At 40.5% G+C, this 16,507-nt stretch overlaps 2 protein-coding genes across 3 annotated transcripts in view; both read right to left on the minus strand.

Moving 5' to 3' along the window:
- Positions 1 to 384: 384 nt before the first annotated feature.
- Positions 385 to 9,922, minus strand: stat1b (signal transducer and activator of transcription 1b). The gene is made up of 24 exons (XM_079357319.1): positions 9,727 to 9,922; positions 8,863 to 8,990; positions 8,602 to 8,746; positions 8,387 to 8,482; positions 7,655 to 7,723; positions 7,490 to 7,568; positions 7,174 to 7,262; positions 6,845 to 6,996; positions 6,593 to 6,757; positions 6,411 to 6,503; positions 5,567 to 5,632; positions 5,455 to 5,484; positions 5,256 to 5,346; positions 4,324 to 4,362; positions 4,026 to 4,169; positions 3,839 to 3,940; positions 3,520 to 3,655; positions 2,941 to 2,981; positions 2,752 to 2,846; positions 2,463 to 2,602; positions 2,168 to 2,347; positions 1,223 to 1,289; positions 1,023 to 1,095; positions 385 to 822 (listed from the first exon to the last, which is right to left on the minus strand). The coding sequence occupies exons 2-24, from the start codon at positions 8,988 to 8,990 to the stop codon at positions 775 to 777; spliced, it is 2,268 nt and encodes a 755-aa protein (XP_079213445.1). The 5' UTR covers positions 9,727 to 9,922; the 3' UTR covers positions 385 to 774.
- A 379-nt stretch (positions 9,923 to 10,301) lies between these two features.
- Positions 10,302 to 16,507, minus strand: part of stat4 (signal transducer and activator of transcription 4) — a 17,096-nt gene continuing 10,890 nt past the window's right edge. For both annotated transcript variants that reach the window (XM_079357416.1, XM_079357415.1), the window contains exons 17-24: positions 15,446 to 15,581; positions 14,696 to 14,748; positions 14,361 to 14,455; positions 13,419 to 13,555; positions 13,037 to 13,228; positions 12,883 to 12,928; positions 12,108 to 12,213; positions 10,302 to 11,553 (exon numbers count right to left, since the gene is read on the minus strand). In XM_079357416.1, coding sequence (XP_079213542.1) covers positions 11,530 to 11,553; positions 12,108 to 12,213; positions 12,883 to 12,928; positions 13,037 to 13,228; positions 13,419 to 13,555; positions 14,361 to 14,455; positions 14,696 to 14,748; positions 15,446 to 15,581 — 789 coding nt within the window. In that variant the 3' untranslated portion in view covers positions 10,302 to 11,529. The remainder of the gene's footprint in view (positions 11,554 to 12,107; positions 12,214 to 12,882; positions 12,929 to 13,036; positions 13,229 to 13,418; positions 13,556 to 14,360; positions 14,456 to 14,695; positions 14,749 to 15,445; positions 15,582 to 16,507) is intronic.

The following is a 16,507-nucleotide window of genomic DNA, read 5'->3' on the forward strand; positions in this document are numbered from 1 at the left end:
TATTGGTAAAGACAACGAATCAGAACAAAGATCTGATATTTAATGATTTTTAAACAGATTGATTCTTTATGACACTGAAACTGTGAATGTAATCTGCTTCACTCGATGTTCAGCTGTTTTTTCAATTAGACAATTTTATACACACATTTACACTCACTCACACTTTACTGAACAATGGTAAACACATTTCTTAAGTCCAGCACTGCATTTCATTTTAAACAACAGCAGCAGGATTTGTTGTTCCTGAAAGGCAGATCAGGCTTCTGCAAAACTCTTCTAAACTCTGTAGCACTTTGAGATTTTAAAAATGTAAAGTGCTTTATTAAAACACAAACACTTATATTTCCCTACAAATCTAAACACGTGTTGTTTCTCTTACTACAAACAAATGAAGCAGGGTCTTCAGGTCGCACAGAGATTTTTCATCAATGATCAACAGCCAATAAAAACATATATCTGTAGCACCGTCTCACAAATCGTCTTTATCTTTACATTTATATGACACATTTGTGCAACTGTTATAAACAAAAAGCAGTTAAAGTACTTTTTTAATACACGCAATAGTTTCAAAGCTCTTGAAAAATTGGCAGCATAGCACATCATTATCTTTGTTTTTTTGTCTTTATAATGACGCCTGATCCAAAAAATGTTGAAAACTGTCTGAAAATGTGCTGAGTTGGATTTAATGTCTCAGAATCAGACAAAGCTTTGAGGATCCACAGACGTGTACTGGAGCGATGGCGTGCCGGCTCCAGCATGGGGGGGTTGGGGGGATCAGAGTAAATCAGGGAAGAGTTCCTGTATCACATTGTGACGCTCCATCTACAAGGAAACAAAAAGCTTCAGTGATCTGACTGCAGAGGGAAATCATTCTCATGGACATTTAATGTGTGCGTCTTTAAAAACAAAGAATTACTGTAATGGTGAAATTACTCTGTTATGTTTCTATGAATGGGTCTGAAATAATGTTTGTTTTAAAGGGATGCAGGATATTTACAGTTGCTTTAAAATGTCAAACCCACACAAGTGTCCTGGTGGGAGTCCGTCTCCATCATTTCCAGCTCTCGAGTGGGAGATGGAGGTGGTGTCGGGTCGCTGTAAAAAAACCAACATATCCATTAAAGCAACAATTTCCTTTATTTTTTGAACAGTAGAAAAACAAACAACTGTTCTCAGTAAAGTTAAAACAACGGGGAACACTCGGCTGTGATGTCTTACTTACTCTGAAACAGGAATGAAGTTTTTGGGCACGTATCCATGATTGTTGCTTTTAGGCGCTAATGTTTTTGCTTGTAAAAAAAAGAAAGAGGTGATATAGAGGTTAATGCATGCTCATTTTAAATAGGAAACGCATGTTACTAAATACGCCACATTGACTTCAGCCGTGTTTTAAATGGAAAGATTAGCTGTTAAAATATGTGAATCATGGTTAGTTAAGAATCCTCTTCAATTCTTAAATTCATTGAACATCTCAGCTACCACCACGGATACAGTCGTATTCTGCTGGAGATAATATGGTGACCAATGACAGATGAGGAGCTTTGATAACTTAGGGTTAGGGTTAGTTGTCCCCTTTCCGTAGATTTTCATGGTACACATTGGAGAAGAGATCAGACATCGTGGTTGGGATGTACATGGGAGACATATAGTTACATACATTCATCTGTGAGGCGTTGCTTCATGTATTATTTGGATGGCTGAGGGGATTAGGCTTCTGCTTCATTGCATCTAATACTACGGTACCTCCTAGCAGAGGGTAGGAGTGAGAAACAGCGATTGATTAGGTGGTTAACGTCCATGTGCGATACGTGTGATGGCCTCGATGTTTCATTCCTGTAGATTTGGTTTGTGCAGGTCGATTACTGTGGTGGAAGTATTGTTTATCTGGGTGAGTTTATTGTGAGCATATTGAAAAATCTGTCCACTCAGCTCGAGCCCGACCGATAATATCAGCAGATATTAGCTTATCCAGAGTCGACCGGAGACAAGATGTTTTCTAGAGTATATATAGAGGGTTTTCTTAAATGACTGAACTTCTAAAAGAATCCATACCTCTGGACAGCCAGGTCAGAAAAAGACACATCTTACTATTTATATCAGTTCTTGTTCATTCACTGTTTTCAGGTCAATTTTGATCTCAGAGGAAAAGTCGAGAGCGAGCCGATACCTGAGCCGCTGTAGTAGCTTCTGAAGGCAGTGTCCTTGTGGATGTTTGGATACAGGTAGAGCAGAGGGTTCCTGTTGGTGTTCTTGTGGGCTTTCAGGCTGTAGTTGTACATGATGTGAGGCAGAGAGTTGACTGACAGCTCCTGCTTTGTGTACGGCTCGACTGGATGCACTCGGGTCCCTGTGCAGAGAGAGAAAGAAAACACGTGAGCAAACAGAAGCATCAGGGAGGCAATTAATCTCATAAAACTTTTTAACTGGTTTTTCCAGACGCACATATTTGTACAGAAACATACCACCATTAGAGTGCTCCACCCAGCTGAAGGTGATGGCGCCGTCTTTGTTGCTCTCACTAAAGCGAAGCAGAAATGTGCCGGTGGGCTTTTCCTTCAGCAGCTCCTCCGTTCTGATTCTGGTCACGAACCCCATGATGGACCTGACAGCCCAAAAACGGAGCAGAAGTTACTTCAGAGACTTCTGTCATAATAATTTGGTTGTTTCGTTTCACTGGCTGCAGCTGTAGATTATGGTGTTATACAAAATGCCATACAGTAACTTTGCATTCCCTTTTTTATTGCGTCTTACCCATCCTGCCAAATATCTGCCAGGTAATCACATTTTTTGATCAAATCCAGAATCCCATCGATCCAAAACCAGGAACTGGACTCGTTCTTATCACACTGGCAGAAACAGTCAGCATGTACAGAGGTGGGGGTTAGTCACAAAGAACACAAACACTTTTAGTGTCCTGCAGATTGAGCCCTCAGTGCTCACCTTTGAGAAGTCTTTCCAGTGAACAAGACCATCAGGATTGTCTGCGAAGAAACCACAAACTCCTTAAATATGTCATAAATGTGACAAGATACAGAGTGGAGATTTTAAATATAAGCTTTATATCGAGTGTCAAGGGGCTTCAGGGTGGTCTGCATGTTCTCCCCGTGCATGTGTGGGTTCTCTCCGGGTTCTCCAGCTGCCTCTGTTCATTAGGTTAATCAGTGACTCTAAGGTGTGAATGTGAGTGTGGCTGCTTGTCTGTGTCTGTATGTCAGCCCTGTGATTGGCTGGAGAACAGTCCAGGGCCCGCCTCTCGCTAAATGACAGCTGGGATTGGCTCTAGCCAAGAAGAGCCAGGTATCGATAGTAGACAGATGAGAGGAAGGTTTGATATCAAAGCTAAAAACACAAACACTGTCTGTACTCCTCAGGCTTTTTATTGGGGAGCTTTTCCTTCAACATGAACTTCCTCAAATGAATGTGGAGAATGTTTTCTTCTTCCTCTGATCTTTTTACATCGGCCTGCATAACAAGAGGTGTTTAAATAACATCAGAGTGAAGGAGTGGTCGAACACTCACCAACAAACTTGTCTCTCAGCGTGGAGAGCTGGTCTTCATTGAGCCCCCGCTTTCCGGCGGTCACAAACTGCCAGCTCAGCACCTGAGACAGCTGCTCCCAGGTGAGTGAGGGAGGTGTGCGAAACAGCGACAGGTCCTACAGAACAAACACACACACACACACACACACATTTCACACAAGTTGTTCTGCTGTGACTCAGCTCTAATGTACCTGCAGACTTGTGTGGTCACTGTGAGAGAGCTAAAAGTGTACCAGGAGGTCGATCTATTCGACGGTGTCTGATCCTGAAACAGAACAAATCCAGAGTTGTGGGCTCACCCTTTGTTCTCCGTTGGACAGCATGTTGTACCACATCACCGAGGCCCAGGCAGCCGGTACCTGATTGGTACTGGAGATGACAACCAGAGGCAGGGAGCTGGTCTGGAGAAACACAGGTTCATCTTTACAGGAGGAAAACGAAACACTTGAACTGCCTCCGATTGATCAGAGCAGCAACTTGTCTCACCTCGATGTCGCACTCCAGGCCAGCGTGCTTGAACGCCAACACGAACGTGATGATGTGGAGCTCTTCAAAGACGGTCAGATGAAGCTGCTCCTCTTCACTCGGGTTTCTTCTCCTTTTGCCTGCTGGGCGATCCACCGCTTTGGTCTGGAAATACAACAAATAAGACGATTATGAAGGAAAAAAAACATATATATACATCTATAAACCAAAGTTATACAAATTTAGCATGTTAGCATATGTTGCAACCAATATACAGTATATATACATATATGTATACATACTGAATGTCTCATCTTACCTCTGATACTTTACTCTTCCCTTTTTTTTCTTTGAGTGTCTGAGAAAACATAAACAAGTGTTACATTCATTATATATGTAAATGTTTACGCAACAATTAATATAAGCACCTGTTAATTTCTTAGAGTGAAATAATAGTGAAATGTTAATAAACACAAAGCTGTGCTCCTTATAGAACAGGTTCATACACGACTTGATCCTGATTGGCCAGTCCTGCACAGCGACAGGTGAGCATGCTCATGCTATGAGATGCAGCTGTACTCCCAGACTGCAGACTCTAATCACACCAGTCTGCAGGAAAGATGTCTGCTTTATTCCACACAAGCCAAACAGTGAACGCTGTCATGGTTTGGTTTTGTTTCTGCATTTAATCTTGTTTTAGTTTTCATTATTTCCCTCGAGTTCTGTGTATGTATGATTCCTAGTGTGGTTTACTTCAGTCTTCAGTGTCTTTCCTTGTGTCCTCCTATGTTACCTGTTAGTTTATTTCCTGTCTTGTGTTTTAAGTCTAGTCTTTAGTGTTTCCTGTTTTATTTTGTAGATCTGGTTTTGGTGGTGGTGTCAGTGTTGGGTTTTACTTTGTACTTGTCCTCAGTGTTCTGGTCTTGTGTTCTTTGTTCCTTGTGTTTCCCGCCTTTGTGATTATCCTGATGTTCCTCACCTGTCTCGTTAGTATCACCTGTGTCTGATTACCCCTTGTCTATTTAGTCTCTGTGTTTGCCTCAGTTTCTTGTCAGTTCATTGTCTTTCGTATGTCGTCGTCTTTGAGATACAGTTTCATTTTAAAGATGGCGAATGGAAAAAGATGATATTACAGCCAGGTCAGATAATTAGATGGCTGAAGCTGCAGATCAACAGTAGATGTTAAGTTTGTATATGAAGGTTAAGGTTCTTCTCCAGCTCGCACATTAAGCTGTTTGTTGAGTTTCTTACCATGTGCCCAAACTCTGCCTCCAACCCTCCTCCAGCTGTGTACACGTCCATGGACTTGTAGTCACTGCTGTCAAAGTCAAACTGACGGAACCTAAAACCACTTCACACTATTAGTATATCAGAGTCCACGAAGGTCCGAGGGCAACATCAACATCACTCATCAGTTTACACATGTATTATATTTGTTCACTTCACCTACCCTTTTAGCGTCTTGACTTCTTCAACATCCCTTTATAGAAAAAGAAAACAGATCAGACATCTCTAATAGTGTAAATCACCACACGCTCAGTCCCATGTTTTCTTCGGCTTACTTGTCGAATGAAGGTGTGACTTTAAGGGAGCATTTCTGGATGAACTCTGTGAGGTTTGCTAAAAACCTAAGAAAAGAAAAAAAACAAAAAAAACTCCACTGTAAACTATGCTGTATCAACATATCCCTGTGTGTACCGTACATCGCACTAGGATTGTCATTAAAACATCAATAGGACACTTGTAGAAATCAAACTATATTAAAACAGGTTTCGATATTTCAGCAACAAAAATAGAAGTTCATGGCACAAAATATTCAACACTTTGCTGCTTTTTCCTGTTTTGCAGTGATAAAGACTGTTGTTTTATTTATTGTTAAATATTGTTATTATTAGTTTTAAGGTTTATTTTGGGACTTTTTTGCCTTTATTTTAGAGACAGGACAGTGGATAGAGTCAGAAACCTGGGAGAGAGACAGAGAGAGAGAGAGAGAGAGAGAGAGAGAGAAGAGAGAGAGAGAAAGAGAGAGGGAGAGAGAGAAAGAGGGGGAGAGAGAGAGAGAGAGAGAGAGAAAGAGGGGGAGAGAGAGAGAGAGAGAGAGAGAGAGAGAGAGAGAGAGAGAGAGAGAGAGAGAGAGAGAGAAAGAGAGAGGGAGAGAGAGAAAGAGGGGGAGAGAGAGAGAGAGAAACATCATGCTGAAAAAAATACAGCCTCTGTTCATGCCACCGGGACACCAGCGCCCCCTAGTGTGTGTTTTCTTTCACACTGTTTTAATGTCTTCCTCTCACTGTTTTTAATATCACCTTTTTTAATTTGTCTTCTCAACTAAAAAGTCAGATAAAAATCTGTTATCATGAGAAACCCTGTGAGAAATACAGAAAATAAGACCAAGAAGTGCAGCGTTACCTCACTGACACTGAAAAGCGCACCCCGGTCTTTATTATCATGGGTCGGTGTGGTAAACTCGTCATCACAGGCTGCTGCTCAACCACCAGAGCGCTGCAAAGTAAGACCAAGGAGACGCATGGTAAGTGTATAACATCGTCTATCAGTATAACTAGCATAACAGCACAGATAGCACGTCTCACTTTGAAAGGAGTTTTTTGAGCAAAGACAAAGCAAAGCTCTCGATTTCTGCCATTTGACCAGTGAGGTTGGAGGTTGAATCTGTGCTGTTGTATTTCCCAATCAGGTCTTGCAGTTTCTGCAGCTGTTTGGGTATCTGCAGCAGCACTTCTGCCACAGCCGTGAACCTGTGCATACAACACAACAATGAACACACGAGGATCAGCAGTCGTTTAAATGTAAAAAAAAAAAAAAAAGCAAAGGTAAGATCTTACATCTTCTCCAGATGGTCCAGAGACGTGTCAACAGGACTTCCAATGCAGGCCTTCTGCTGCCTGCGCTTCCATTCAGTCAGCTCCACATCGATCAGGGTCGCTATGTTCTGTGACGCCTCGTTTAAAATGTTCCATATCTGCTGCAGCACCAGCTGTGAGTCAAAAAACGTTTTTATCAAGAAGGTCCAACAAGATATTTCACTCTATAACTTCTACATATTACACCTCCAACCCTGGGACGAGCTGACTGCAGTGATTTTACACACACACACACACACACACACACACACACACACACACACACACACACACACACACGTTTACAGCACCTGCTTTGTTTCAGTGATGATGAGCGTCTGTTGACAACACTCCTTTTCCACAGCAGCCTTGGACGTAGGCAATCCAGAGTGCTCCTCCACTGGCAATAACAAGAGAAACACATAATGAGTAATAATGAATGAATGATGAAATCTTTATTGCCCCATAGGGGAATTTGTTTTGCACTAAGTGCATAACACACTATACAAACAAACATTTACAAGGCAATAAAAAAGAATAAACACATTAAAGAGTCACACGATTAAAAGGGTTTCAGTAACAAGTTAAATAATCATAAATCACATTTCTGAGCGTCTCCTTCTTTACCTCGGCTCTGCCAGTTCTTCTGAATGAAGCCCAGCTTTTCATACAGGCCCTCCAGTGACTTGATCTCCTTTTTTACCCCCTGCATAAGAGATGCATTTCTCTTTTTTTAAACCATAAAATCTGCTTTGGAATCAAAATAAGACGGGAACAATCGTGTGAGTTTACCGAGATCTGCTTCTGGAGTTCGTTGATTTTGTGCTCCAACATTCTCCAGTTTTGCTCCATGGTAGGATGCTGCGGAGAAACAACAAATACAACGACAACATTTATAAAACACTGTGCGTCTCTTCTGCAGTCAGTAAGAGTTCTGTGGTGAACGCGTCACAGCATTTTTAATCATGTCGAGACAGGACAGTGGAAGGAGAGTGGGGAAGATCACTGAGGAAAGGAGCCTCAGGTCGGACTTGAACCCCGTCCACCACCGGCATTTCATACCGCCTATTTTAACTGGCAAATATCTGCACAAACGAGTCAGAGATAAATGTCCGGTCAATATTCATCTATGTAGGTTTTTTTTTTTTTTTAATCTTTGTTCGGGTGAACATAAAAATAAGGGAGAGGGGACAGCGGGTGTCGTTAGATGTAACAACATGTTTCTGTGAGCTGTTACTGGATGCTTTGAATTTCCCTCCAGAATAATGAAGTATCTATCAATGTTGTCATAGTTACCTGCATGGTGACTGTTAAAATAAATATTCAGCATCTTATAATAATAATAATAATACGTTTAATTGAAAACAGGGACAGTGCACATTAATAACATTTCTGTAAATGCGCCAGAATTAGCAAAAGGGTTATTTTTCATCTGTAGTCCCCAGACAGATGTTAAAAGTCATCCTGTGAACGTTCGTGTCGTTTTCCGGATAATAAAACGTTTCTGAGGTCTGTGCTGCTCACCTCTGCTTCACAGGCTGACGCCAGGATTTTCTTTTCCTCTTTGAGGCAATGAGAAAGGATGACAGCCAAGGTCAGTGGTTGATTCCCAAAGTGTTTCTAAGGAAAGAAAAAAAGGGAATACATATCAGGCTGTAAGAGGCTGTAATAATCGTGTGTGGATAAAAGACGAAGCAAAGATCTGTCTAAAGGAAATGTCCAACGTGCGTGTCTCCTACCATCAAGTAGTCTTTCATCCCTGAAAAGTTGGGCCCCCCTAAGATGTTGCTCTCCTGGATAGAGCGGCTCCACTGTTCATCCAGACCCACCAGGAGCGCTTGAAAACAAGCGTACGCTTTCTGGTGATCCACAGCAGCCGAGTCCCTGACACAGAGGAACAGATGATGGACTTTATAAAACAGAGCTGAACCTCCCTCATGGTGGGACGTCCTCATCCGTGTGAACATCCACCAACAACACACACGATAAACTCTTCTTACCAGTCCTGGCTCTCGATTAGCTGGCAGAGATTTTGGCGGATCTCCAGATGGATTTTCCCCTCGTAAACTTGTTTCACCTGACCCTGAAGAGCCGAGTCCAGCTTCAGCAGCTCCCCCCACTGAGCCATCTGCAGGTACAACAAAGTTCAAGTCCTGAAACCTTCTTACTGGGTATAAACAGAGCAGGCAGGGTTACTGTCCACGCCATGAGTGACAGGGGCCCTGCAAAACACCCTAACATTATTTAATCTGAATTCAGAGAATAATGAATACAGTGTGCTTTTTCTCTTTGGTGACATTCAGACAGTCTGAGTGTTGCTGGAGGTCAGGATCAATCACATGTATGTTCATGGGGACCGGAATTCCTGCAAGGCGACGCCCCTGAGTGCAGGGCAACAACAAAAGCAGGTACATTACGCATCGCGCACTTATGTTTCATTGCGCACATGGGAACATCCGCCTCTCAATAACCAGACTACTGCAAAACCCCAATCAGTACAGACTTTATATCACCTAACGTGTACAAGTACAAGTGCATTTCCCTCCAACACTGCCAAAAGGAAAAGTTCACCTAAAATTAAAGCCAGTTAAATATTTGTCTCAGCCTTAAGTCTGATGTCCAGTTAAAAGGACACATGTGAAGACACGCAGAGGAAGTCGAGTATTAATGTGTAAATATAGAAGGAACAGGTTGAATTAAATAAAGTCTACAAGAGACGTCTTACATGGTTAGGCCTGCTTCAGATGCATAAACCACAGACTGACAATTTATAATAGATCGATAAATAAATAAATAAAGTCAGTTTGTGGGTTCGGGTTAGTGTAAACACAGACTGTAAAACAGCAGGAAGTGAATGAGCTTACCTTTCGGTGGACTTTGGATGTGTTGATTAAAGTCAAGTGTGAATAAATAGAGAAGTATTGAACTGAGCTGTCTGTTCACTGTCTGACAGCGGCTGAAAGGAGGAGGGCTGTTTTATTATCCTCGGCCAGCCCCCTTTAACCAGAGATCCGATTCTCGGGAAATGAGCGTCTAAATTCGTCAAGCTGACGATTTCGATATTCTACTTCCGCTTTCAAAATAAAACAAACATATATAAGAGTTATGAGTTGCTGCTTTTTATCACAGTGAGTCACTTCCGGGTTGTTTAACGGTTTTTAGCAGAGTTTTTAGTCGTCTCAAACTTGTTGGCAAAATAACCTGATAAAAATAAAAACCGTCAACCTGTCTACTCAGTCCGGCTTTTATCAGGTAGGTTACTTTATAATTCATTTAAGATTCATGATTTGTATTTGTCACATACTCAAACAGTGAAATGTAAATAGACTATAATAACAATAAACTTTCAATTTAGTAACATACAGTAAAATAGAATAGTGTGGAAAAAAAACGAGTTATTTGAATGTACAAAACAATAACATTTAGAATAGAAACAGTGTAAAGTGTGTAATGATACTTTTTTATTTTTTATTTACAATATCATTGTCAATATTTCATTCTCTTAAATAATTACATAGATTTTTAGTAGTCATATTAAAATGTATCCTACTTCTTTTTTCATTTTATTTCCATTTATCAATACTTTCATGTTTTATACATGTTGTGATTTTAGGCCTTATTAAACATTTTTTATATTTTGTGAATATTGCTTTTGTTCATTTCGTGTATCTTTATTATATCACCGTCTATTATATATTTGTTTGTCATTGTTGAATGTAGGTGTGTATTAGTAACCTTTCCCACTCCCTGCTAAATTAATTTAAACTCTGCTGCATGCAAATAAACTCTCAGACATGATAAATAAATAAACTGTGATTAATCCAGTGATGCTTCATTAAGAAAACATGTTTAAAATGTGCTTTGGGACTAACAATCAAATATATATTGTTGTTATTGTTTCTGACTGCAGATCATATTTCGGACATGGCTGAATGTTTTTACAGACACAATCAAACACACCTTTATGACTATGACTCACACCCTTCACTCTCTGGGATTCAGTCAGATCTCGGGAAACTCTTGAACTCTGTCAAGTTCAAAGCAATCAAGTCAAGTGCTCCATTTCCTGCCCATTCAAAACATTAAAAACTTTTGTTGACATAGTCATGCCTCCTTATGACCACTAGGGGGCAGAAGAGCTTGCCATGAATGATTGATGATGTGGTGTGAGCGTTACACAGACTGAATCCAAATAAAATGTTATCACTATGAATTTGTAACTGATTAACAAAAATAAGCACACAAATACTAAATACACTGTCATGTAAATACATGTGAAAATGATAGGTTGTAAATAATACTTATAATGATAACAAACAATTTATTTATACAGCACTTCAAAAGAAACATAATCAGAGTGCTTAGCAGGACAAATCAAAAAGACACAGTCAAAGAAAAAACAACATAAAAATACAAATAAAAAAAGGTATGTATTAAAGTACATCTGAAACAAGAGAAAACATCTGGAGGAAGTAAGGCAAATAACAGATTAGATATATAAAAAAAAAAACAATCCACATTTTAAATCTTACAATTTCAAAAACAAGTGGTCCCAAAAACTCTTCAAACACTTTATAAAAATATAAAAACTCTTGATCTTGGTGGTGGTGGAGGGGGGGGGGGGGGGGGGGGGGGGGGGGGGGAATGGTTGTTTGTGTCATCAGGAGTTATTCTGAATATGGCGGACTCATCTGAAACACAAAAACAAGATAAGCAGCAGGAAACGTTGAGGACTCATCGGGATCAAACAAGATGAAAACAATGATTTCCTCTGTGTGAATGAATATTTATATGTGTAAGATGTTTGTGCCTCTTTATATAGTATGTTTGTGTTTTCTCATTTACAAGGGATAGCTTGTTGCACACTATTGTTTAGATATTTTGGATCAGTATATGTGACGTACTTCCACGACCTTTGAACCCCTCATGAAGGCTCCGATAAGCTGAACGAGCTGGTCTGCCACACGTGTAACTTTACCTGCAGCCATGAACTAATAAAGGCTTTTTATAACACAACAGAGTGGCTTCGTGTGGTGACTCCACTCTTCAGAGAACCGTTTCCAGTTTGTGTTTTGATGCAGAATAGATTGTGTCCATCGTGTGACGGATCATGTGTTGCATGAATTCATATTTCACATGAAGCTTTGAGAACATTCAAACACAAGACGTTCTGGTAGAAACATTTTCTTTAGATTTACTAAAAACAAGACCAAGTAAAGAACATTGTTTGTGAAATGTGACTCACTGTGTCCATACTGAAGCAAAGCTGCTCGCTCAACATGTCGAACTCTCCGGGAGTCATCGGTGGTTCAGGAGACTGACAGGAGGGGGACGTGGTGCTCACATTCGAGCTGGGTAATCAAAGAAAGAGAAACAAAACGTCTTCATTTAGAAGCATCTTTCAGCGATAGTGATGTGACCTCTGATCTCTTTGCTGATATCGTCCTGCACAGATGTAGGTTGTGTTTTGGTTTTTTTAGTCTTCGGACTTCTCAAAGCACTTTCACACCACACGTCACACCTGTGTAAAGAGTCTGTCTGAAGTAACTCATCTCATTCATAGGCAGCAGAAAAAACAGCAGGAGCAATTTGGGGTTAAGTGTCTTCAAGGACACATCGGGAGCTGGGGATTGAACCCAACTTTTCAATTGAGAGACGACCGACTACCAACCGAGCCAAAGCCGCCCAAAAACGTAAAAGCTGCATGAATTATTTGTACTTTTGTTGATTATGTTACAAAAAAACAACCTTACATTGTCTCAAAGCTTTTACATTTTATTCTTCTTCTTCACAGACATTAATAAACCGTTTTGGGGAAAGTTGTATGACGACTTCTTTTGGGCTCAGGTATTTTATCATCGGAGCTGATACTTGTGCGACAGTTCATTGTTGTGATGTGACGTCTTAAAGTCGTTGTTAAAGGCTGATTTTAAAATCTATCTCACAAAGTTGACCCTAAAAAAGCCTGTTAAACAGCTGAGGCTGTGCAGCGGCGTCTCATGGTCCACAGATGAACTTACCGTAATTCAGAGATGGGGATGAGGAAAGACGCTAAGTATGGATGGACTGTAATTTAAAACACAGACACAAGAAATGTCAGCCAACAATCTACAATCTGGGCAGCTCAAAAAGAATGATTTAAAATACATAGAAGACATGTTTCTGCGCTCCTACCTTTACTCGACGGACTGTTGTAAAGACGTCCGAAGGCTTCGTCTTTGGGGATGTTTGGGTAGAGGAACTTGAGCGGGTTCTCCGGCACCACCCCGTCTGAGATCACTTTGTAGTCTCGTATGATGTCGGCGAAAGGGATGGCGCTGAGGCGGCTTTTAGTGTACGGCTCTACAGAGTTTAACCTCACGTCTCCTGATGGGAAAAAAAAGCAAAGTATAAGATCGAGGAAAGACCGCAAGTCTGAAATAAGAAGATTAAATGAAAGATTAAATACTGACTGTGAAGTGAGAATACACTGAGGGAAAGCTATGAATTTATATTTCATATAAAGTATGTAACAGGCTGTCACTCCGAGTACGAGATGACTTCATAGAAAGCTGACCGTTTTCGTTGTGCTCCACCCAGGTGAAAGTGATTCCTCCGAGGTGGCTCTCACTGAAGCGAAGGAGGAATGTGCCTTGCTCTTTGTCCTTCAGCAAAGTGCGCTCCATCTCTTTACTCACAAAGCCCATGATGTAGCTGCACGGTGGTGATAGTGGGGCAAAGAAAAAAACATTTAATGCTGCGTATTCATCTAGAACCAAGTTCACGGCTAAGTTGGGTTGCTCATCTTTTATCTATCTACTGTGCACACTTGTTCTGCAGGTTTGAAATGTTGTGATCGTGTCACATCCTGTGAGAATAAAACAACATTTTCCCAGTTTCATGGGATTCAAGCTAAATTTAAAAAATAAATAATATAAAAACATTTCTCCTTGCAAGTTAACCAAATAAGTAAAAACGCTTTATGAATCAAAATGTTCTTTTAAAAAGAATAAAGGTCAAGCAGTCTCATAATTAAGACATGAGGAAAATATATCCAGCACGTCTTTTTCCTGAGTGTAGTTACCAAAAGAAACCACAGGGTGGTGTCCTACACTAAACTCTACTTTCACGTACTTTGACTTTGTGCCGTGCAACCTCACAGTGACATCAACAAAAAACAAACAAGACAGATCAGATCAAGGATTTGGTTGGATCATTTTAGCGCCTTTGAACAAGCCAAGTTTGTAGTGTCCATTTCCACCGTCCTGTCTTTATGCTAAGCTAACACCACCCACTCCCACTCCCTCCAGGTGAATGCTCCTGATAATATCCTGCAGCGTTCTCACAAAAGCTCCCGCAGAATTTCTGCAGAAACAAACACTCGGGGGCCGGCAGGAGAAAACTCAGGATCAAGTCTGAGTGTTTGTGTTTACACACAGACAGCTCACCCTGAAACGTTTTTCAGGATCAGGACCCAATCAGTGACGACAGGTGTGAAACAGGTGAAGCAGCAGCTTACTTCTCGTTCCAGACTGGCAGCAGGTGCTTCTTGATGAGCTCCAGGATGGAGTCCAACCACAACCAGAAACTGAACGGCTTTCCAAGAATATTCTCCTGTGAGAAGGGATGAAGTACGTCATGACACAGAAATGGCACTAAAGACATGTTGAGTACATGCATGGAAATAATGTTTTCTCATTGGCCACTAGATGGCAGTAACATATTGAAGATGAGATGGATTGTTCTATTAACACGAACCACAGGCTTTTAACCTGATTCAAAATGGTAGTGTGTGTGTGTGTGTGTGTGTGTGTGTGTGTAGTGTGCAGTATTTCTGTGTTATCGAGGACTTACTTTACAGAACTTTGACCAGGACACTTGATAGTCACTGCAGGAGGCATGCTGACCTATAAACAAATACAAAAAGTAATAAAAAGATACAGCTGAAGAAAGCTCCTCTGACTCGTGCCTACATTTCATGAGCATTTTAAAGCCCGTGACACCACGACATCTACTAGAGCTGAACAATACAGAACAAAACTAGCATCGCAATATCTTTCTGTCAGTGATTTTTGTCACCACTGCACTGTCACTGTCACGGATGAATCTGAAGGCAGCTGAAACCAGCTGACTGCATCGACATTGTTTGACAGCACAGGCCTCCATTCAACAGGTCAACTGTACACATGCTGAGTGAGAAAATGTTGCTTGTATACATAAAATAATGTTCTGATTTAATGCCCATAATTGCTCGTATTGCGATAAAAGCGTCATCTATTTTGCAACACGTTCAACTACTCACACAATATCTAATGTCGCACAAACTGCAGAAAAGCCGAAATTTCAGGACACAAAGTCCAAGTACGTACAAAAACATGCTGCAAAATAAAAACATGCTGGAGAGGACCAATAATACATGTTGCATGTACAAAATAATTCATGTCGCAAAGTCAAAATCTCCCAAACCTAAGAAATGTATGCAGCCGGATCACACTGGACATCCAGTCATCACAACAAGCCTGAAAATCTATGAAGTGATTTTTCCCATGTAGGATGATGTACTTCTCCTTTCTCACTGAGAAAAGACTGAAGGTGAAAACATACCGAGCAGCTTCTCTCCCAGCATGCTGAGCTGCTCCTTGTTGAGGCCTCGGCCGGCGAAGGTGGAGAACTGCCAGCTGAGAACCTCCGAGAGCTGACTCCAGGTGGCTCGAGGTGGGTTTCCAAAGAACGCCATGTTCTGTGGATTATGAGAACGAGGAGGAAGAAGAAGGTTAAGAGGAAGGAAATCAGGATATGGAAGTGGAATACAATAAAATATTTATTTGCCAGTTCTATTCCTCATATTCTGAAATAGTTGAAGAAAGAGGATCGAACTGTTTTTATAAAAATCCTAATTTTGTTTAACTGCACAAATTAGAAACGGGAAATGGAAAAAAGGAATTATTTTATGATCAGTTTTACATCACAACAATCATGTTTTCATATACATGTTTAAACTATTCATATTTGGGGAACACATATAAGTGACAGCATCATGCAAAACAAAAAAGAGTTTTCATCTGTGTTGATTAAAAGTTGAGAAGCTTCTGGACGTGTTTGTGCAAAAGTTAGCTTCACATGTTCTTCAGTCATGTCCAAGATAAACTTACTGGAACAATGTTCATTTCTTCTTTTAAGAATTCCAAATTTATTTTCATTACAACGTTTAGCAAAGATGCAGATTTTTTGTGGCATGACGGCATCTTTCAACACGACTGTCAGAATATTAAATACTTTTTAAACTCATTCTACATGGTGACAAAATCAATCTGAAGTGTTTGATTTCTATTATGACCAATGATCTTGTTGTTTGAGCCGTTTTGAAGATGTATTTTCACACACAGCCTCGCCTGGCACCAGCAGGTAATGCATGTCAGTACATTTTCCTTCATTATCAGAAATAAGGGCTGATATATATTCGTTGTATACGACATGCTCGGGTTTGGCAAATACACTTTAAAATGTATTTTTGATTTGCTTTAATAAATCAAGGTGAGTGTTTTTTTCCTTGTTCTGCTTGAAGATTATGTTTTTTGTTTCAGGTCAAACTTGTTTCTGTTTTTTTGGAGGATGGCCTTTTGCAGCAAGGATTTACAGCGGGGGTGTTAACCTGCTGTATATTTA

The sequence above is a fragment of the Symphodus melops genome (assembly GCF_947650265.1).
Source record: "Symphodus melops genome assembly, chromosome: 12".
In the NCBI taxonomy this organism is placed as follows: domain Eukaryota; kingdom Metazoa; phylum Chordata; class Actinopteri; order Labriformes; family Labridae; genus Symphodus; species Symphodus melops.

Excerpts from the sequence above, each read along its gene's own strand:
- stat1b (XM_079357319.1), bottom strand. The coding sequence starts at position 8,990 with ATGGCTCAGTGGGGGGAGCTGCTGAAGCTGGACTCGGCTCTTCAGGGT. Across the intron at positions 7,263-7,489 it reads GAAGAACTGGCAGAGCCGAG|TGGAGGAGCACTCTGGATTG; the intron begins GTAAAGAAGGAG and ends TGTTATTGCCAG. Across the intron at positions 2,348-2,462 it reads GGTGGAGCACTCTAATGGTG|GGACCCGAGTGCATCCAGTC; the intron begins GTATGTTTCTGT and ends CTCTCTGCACAG.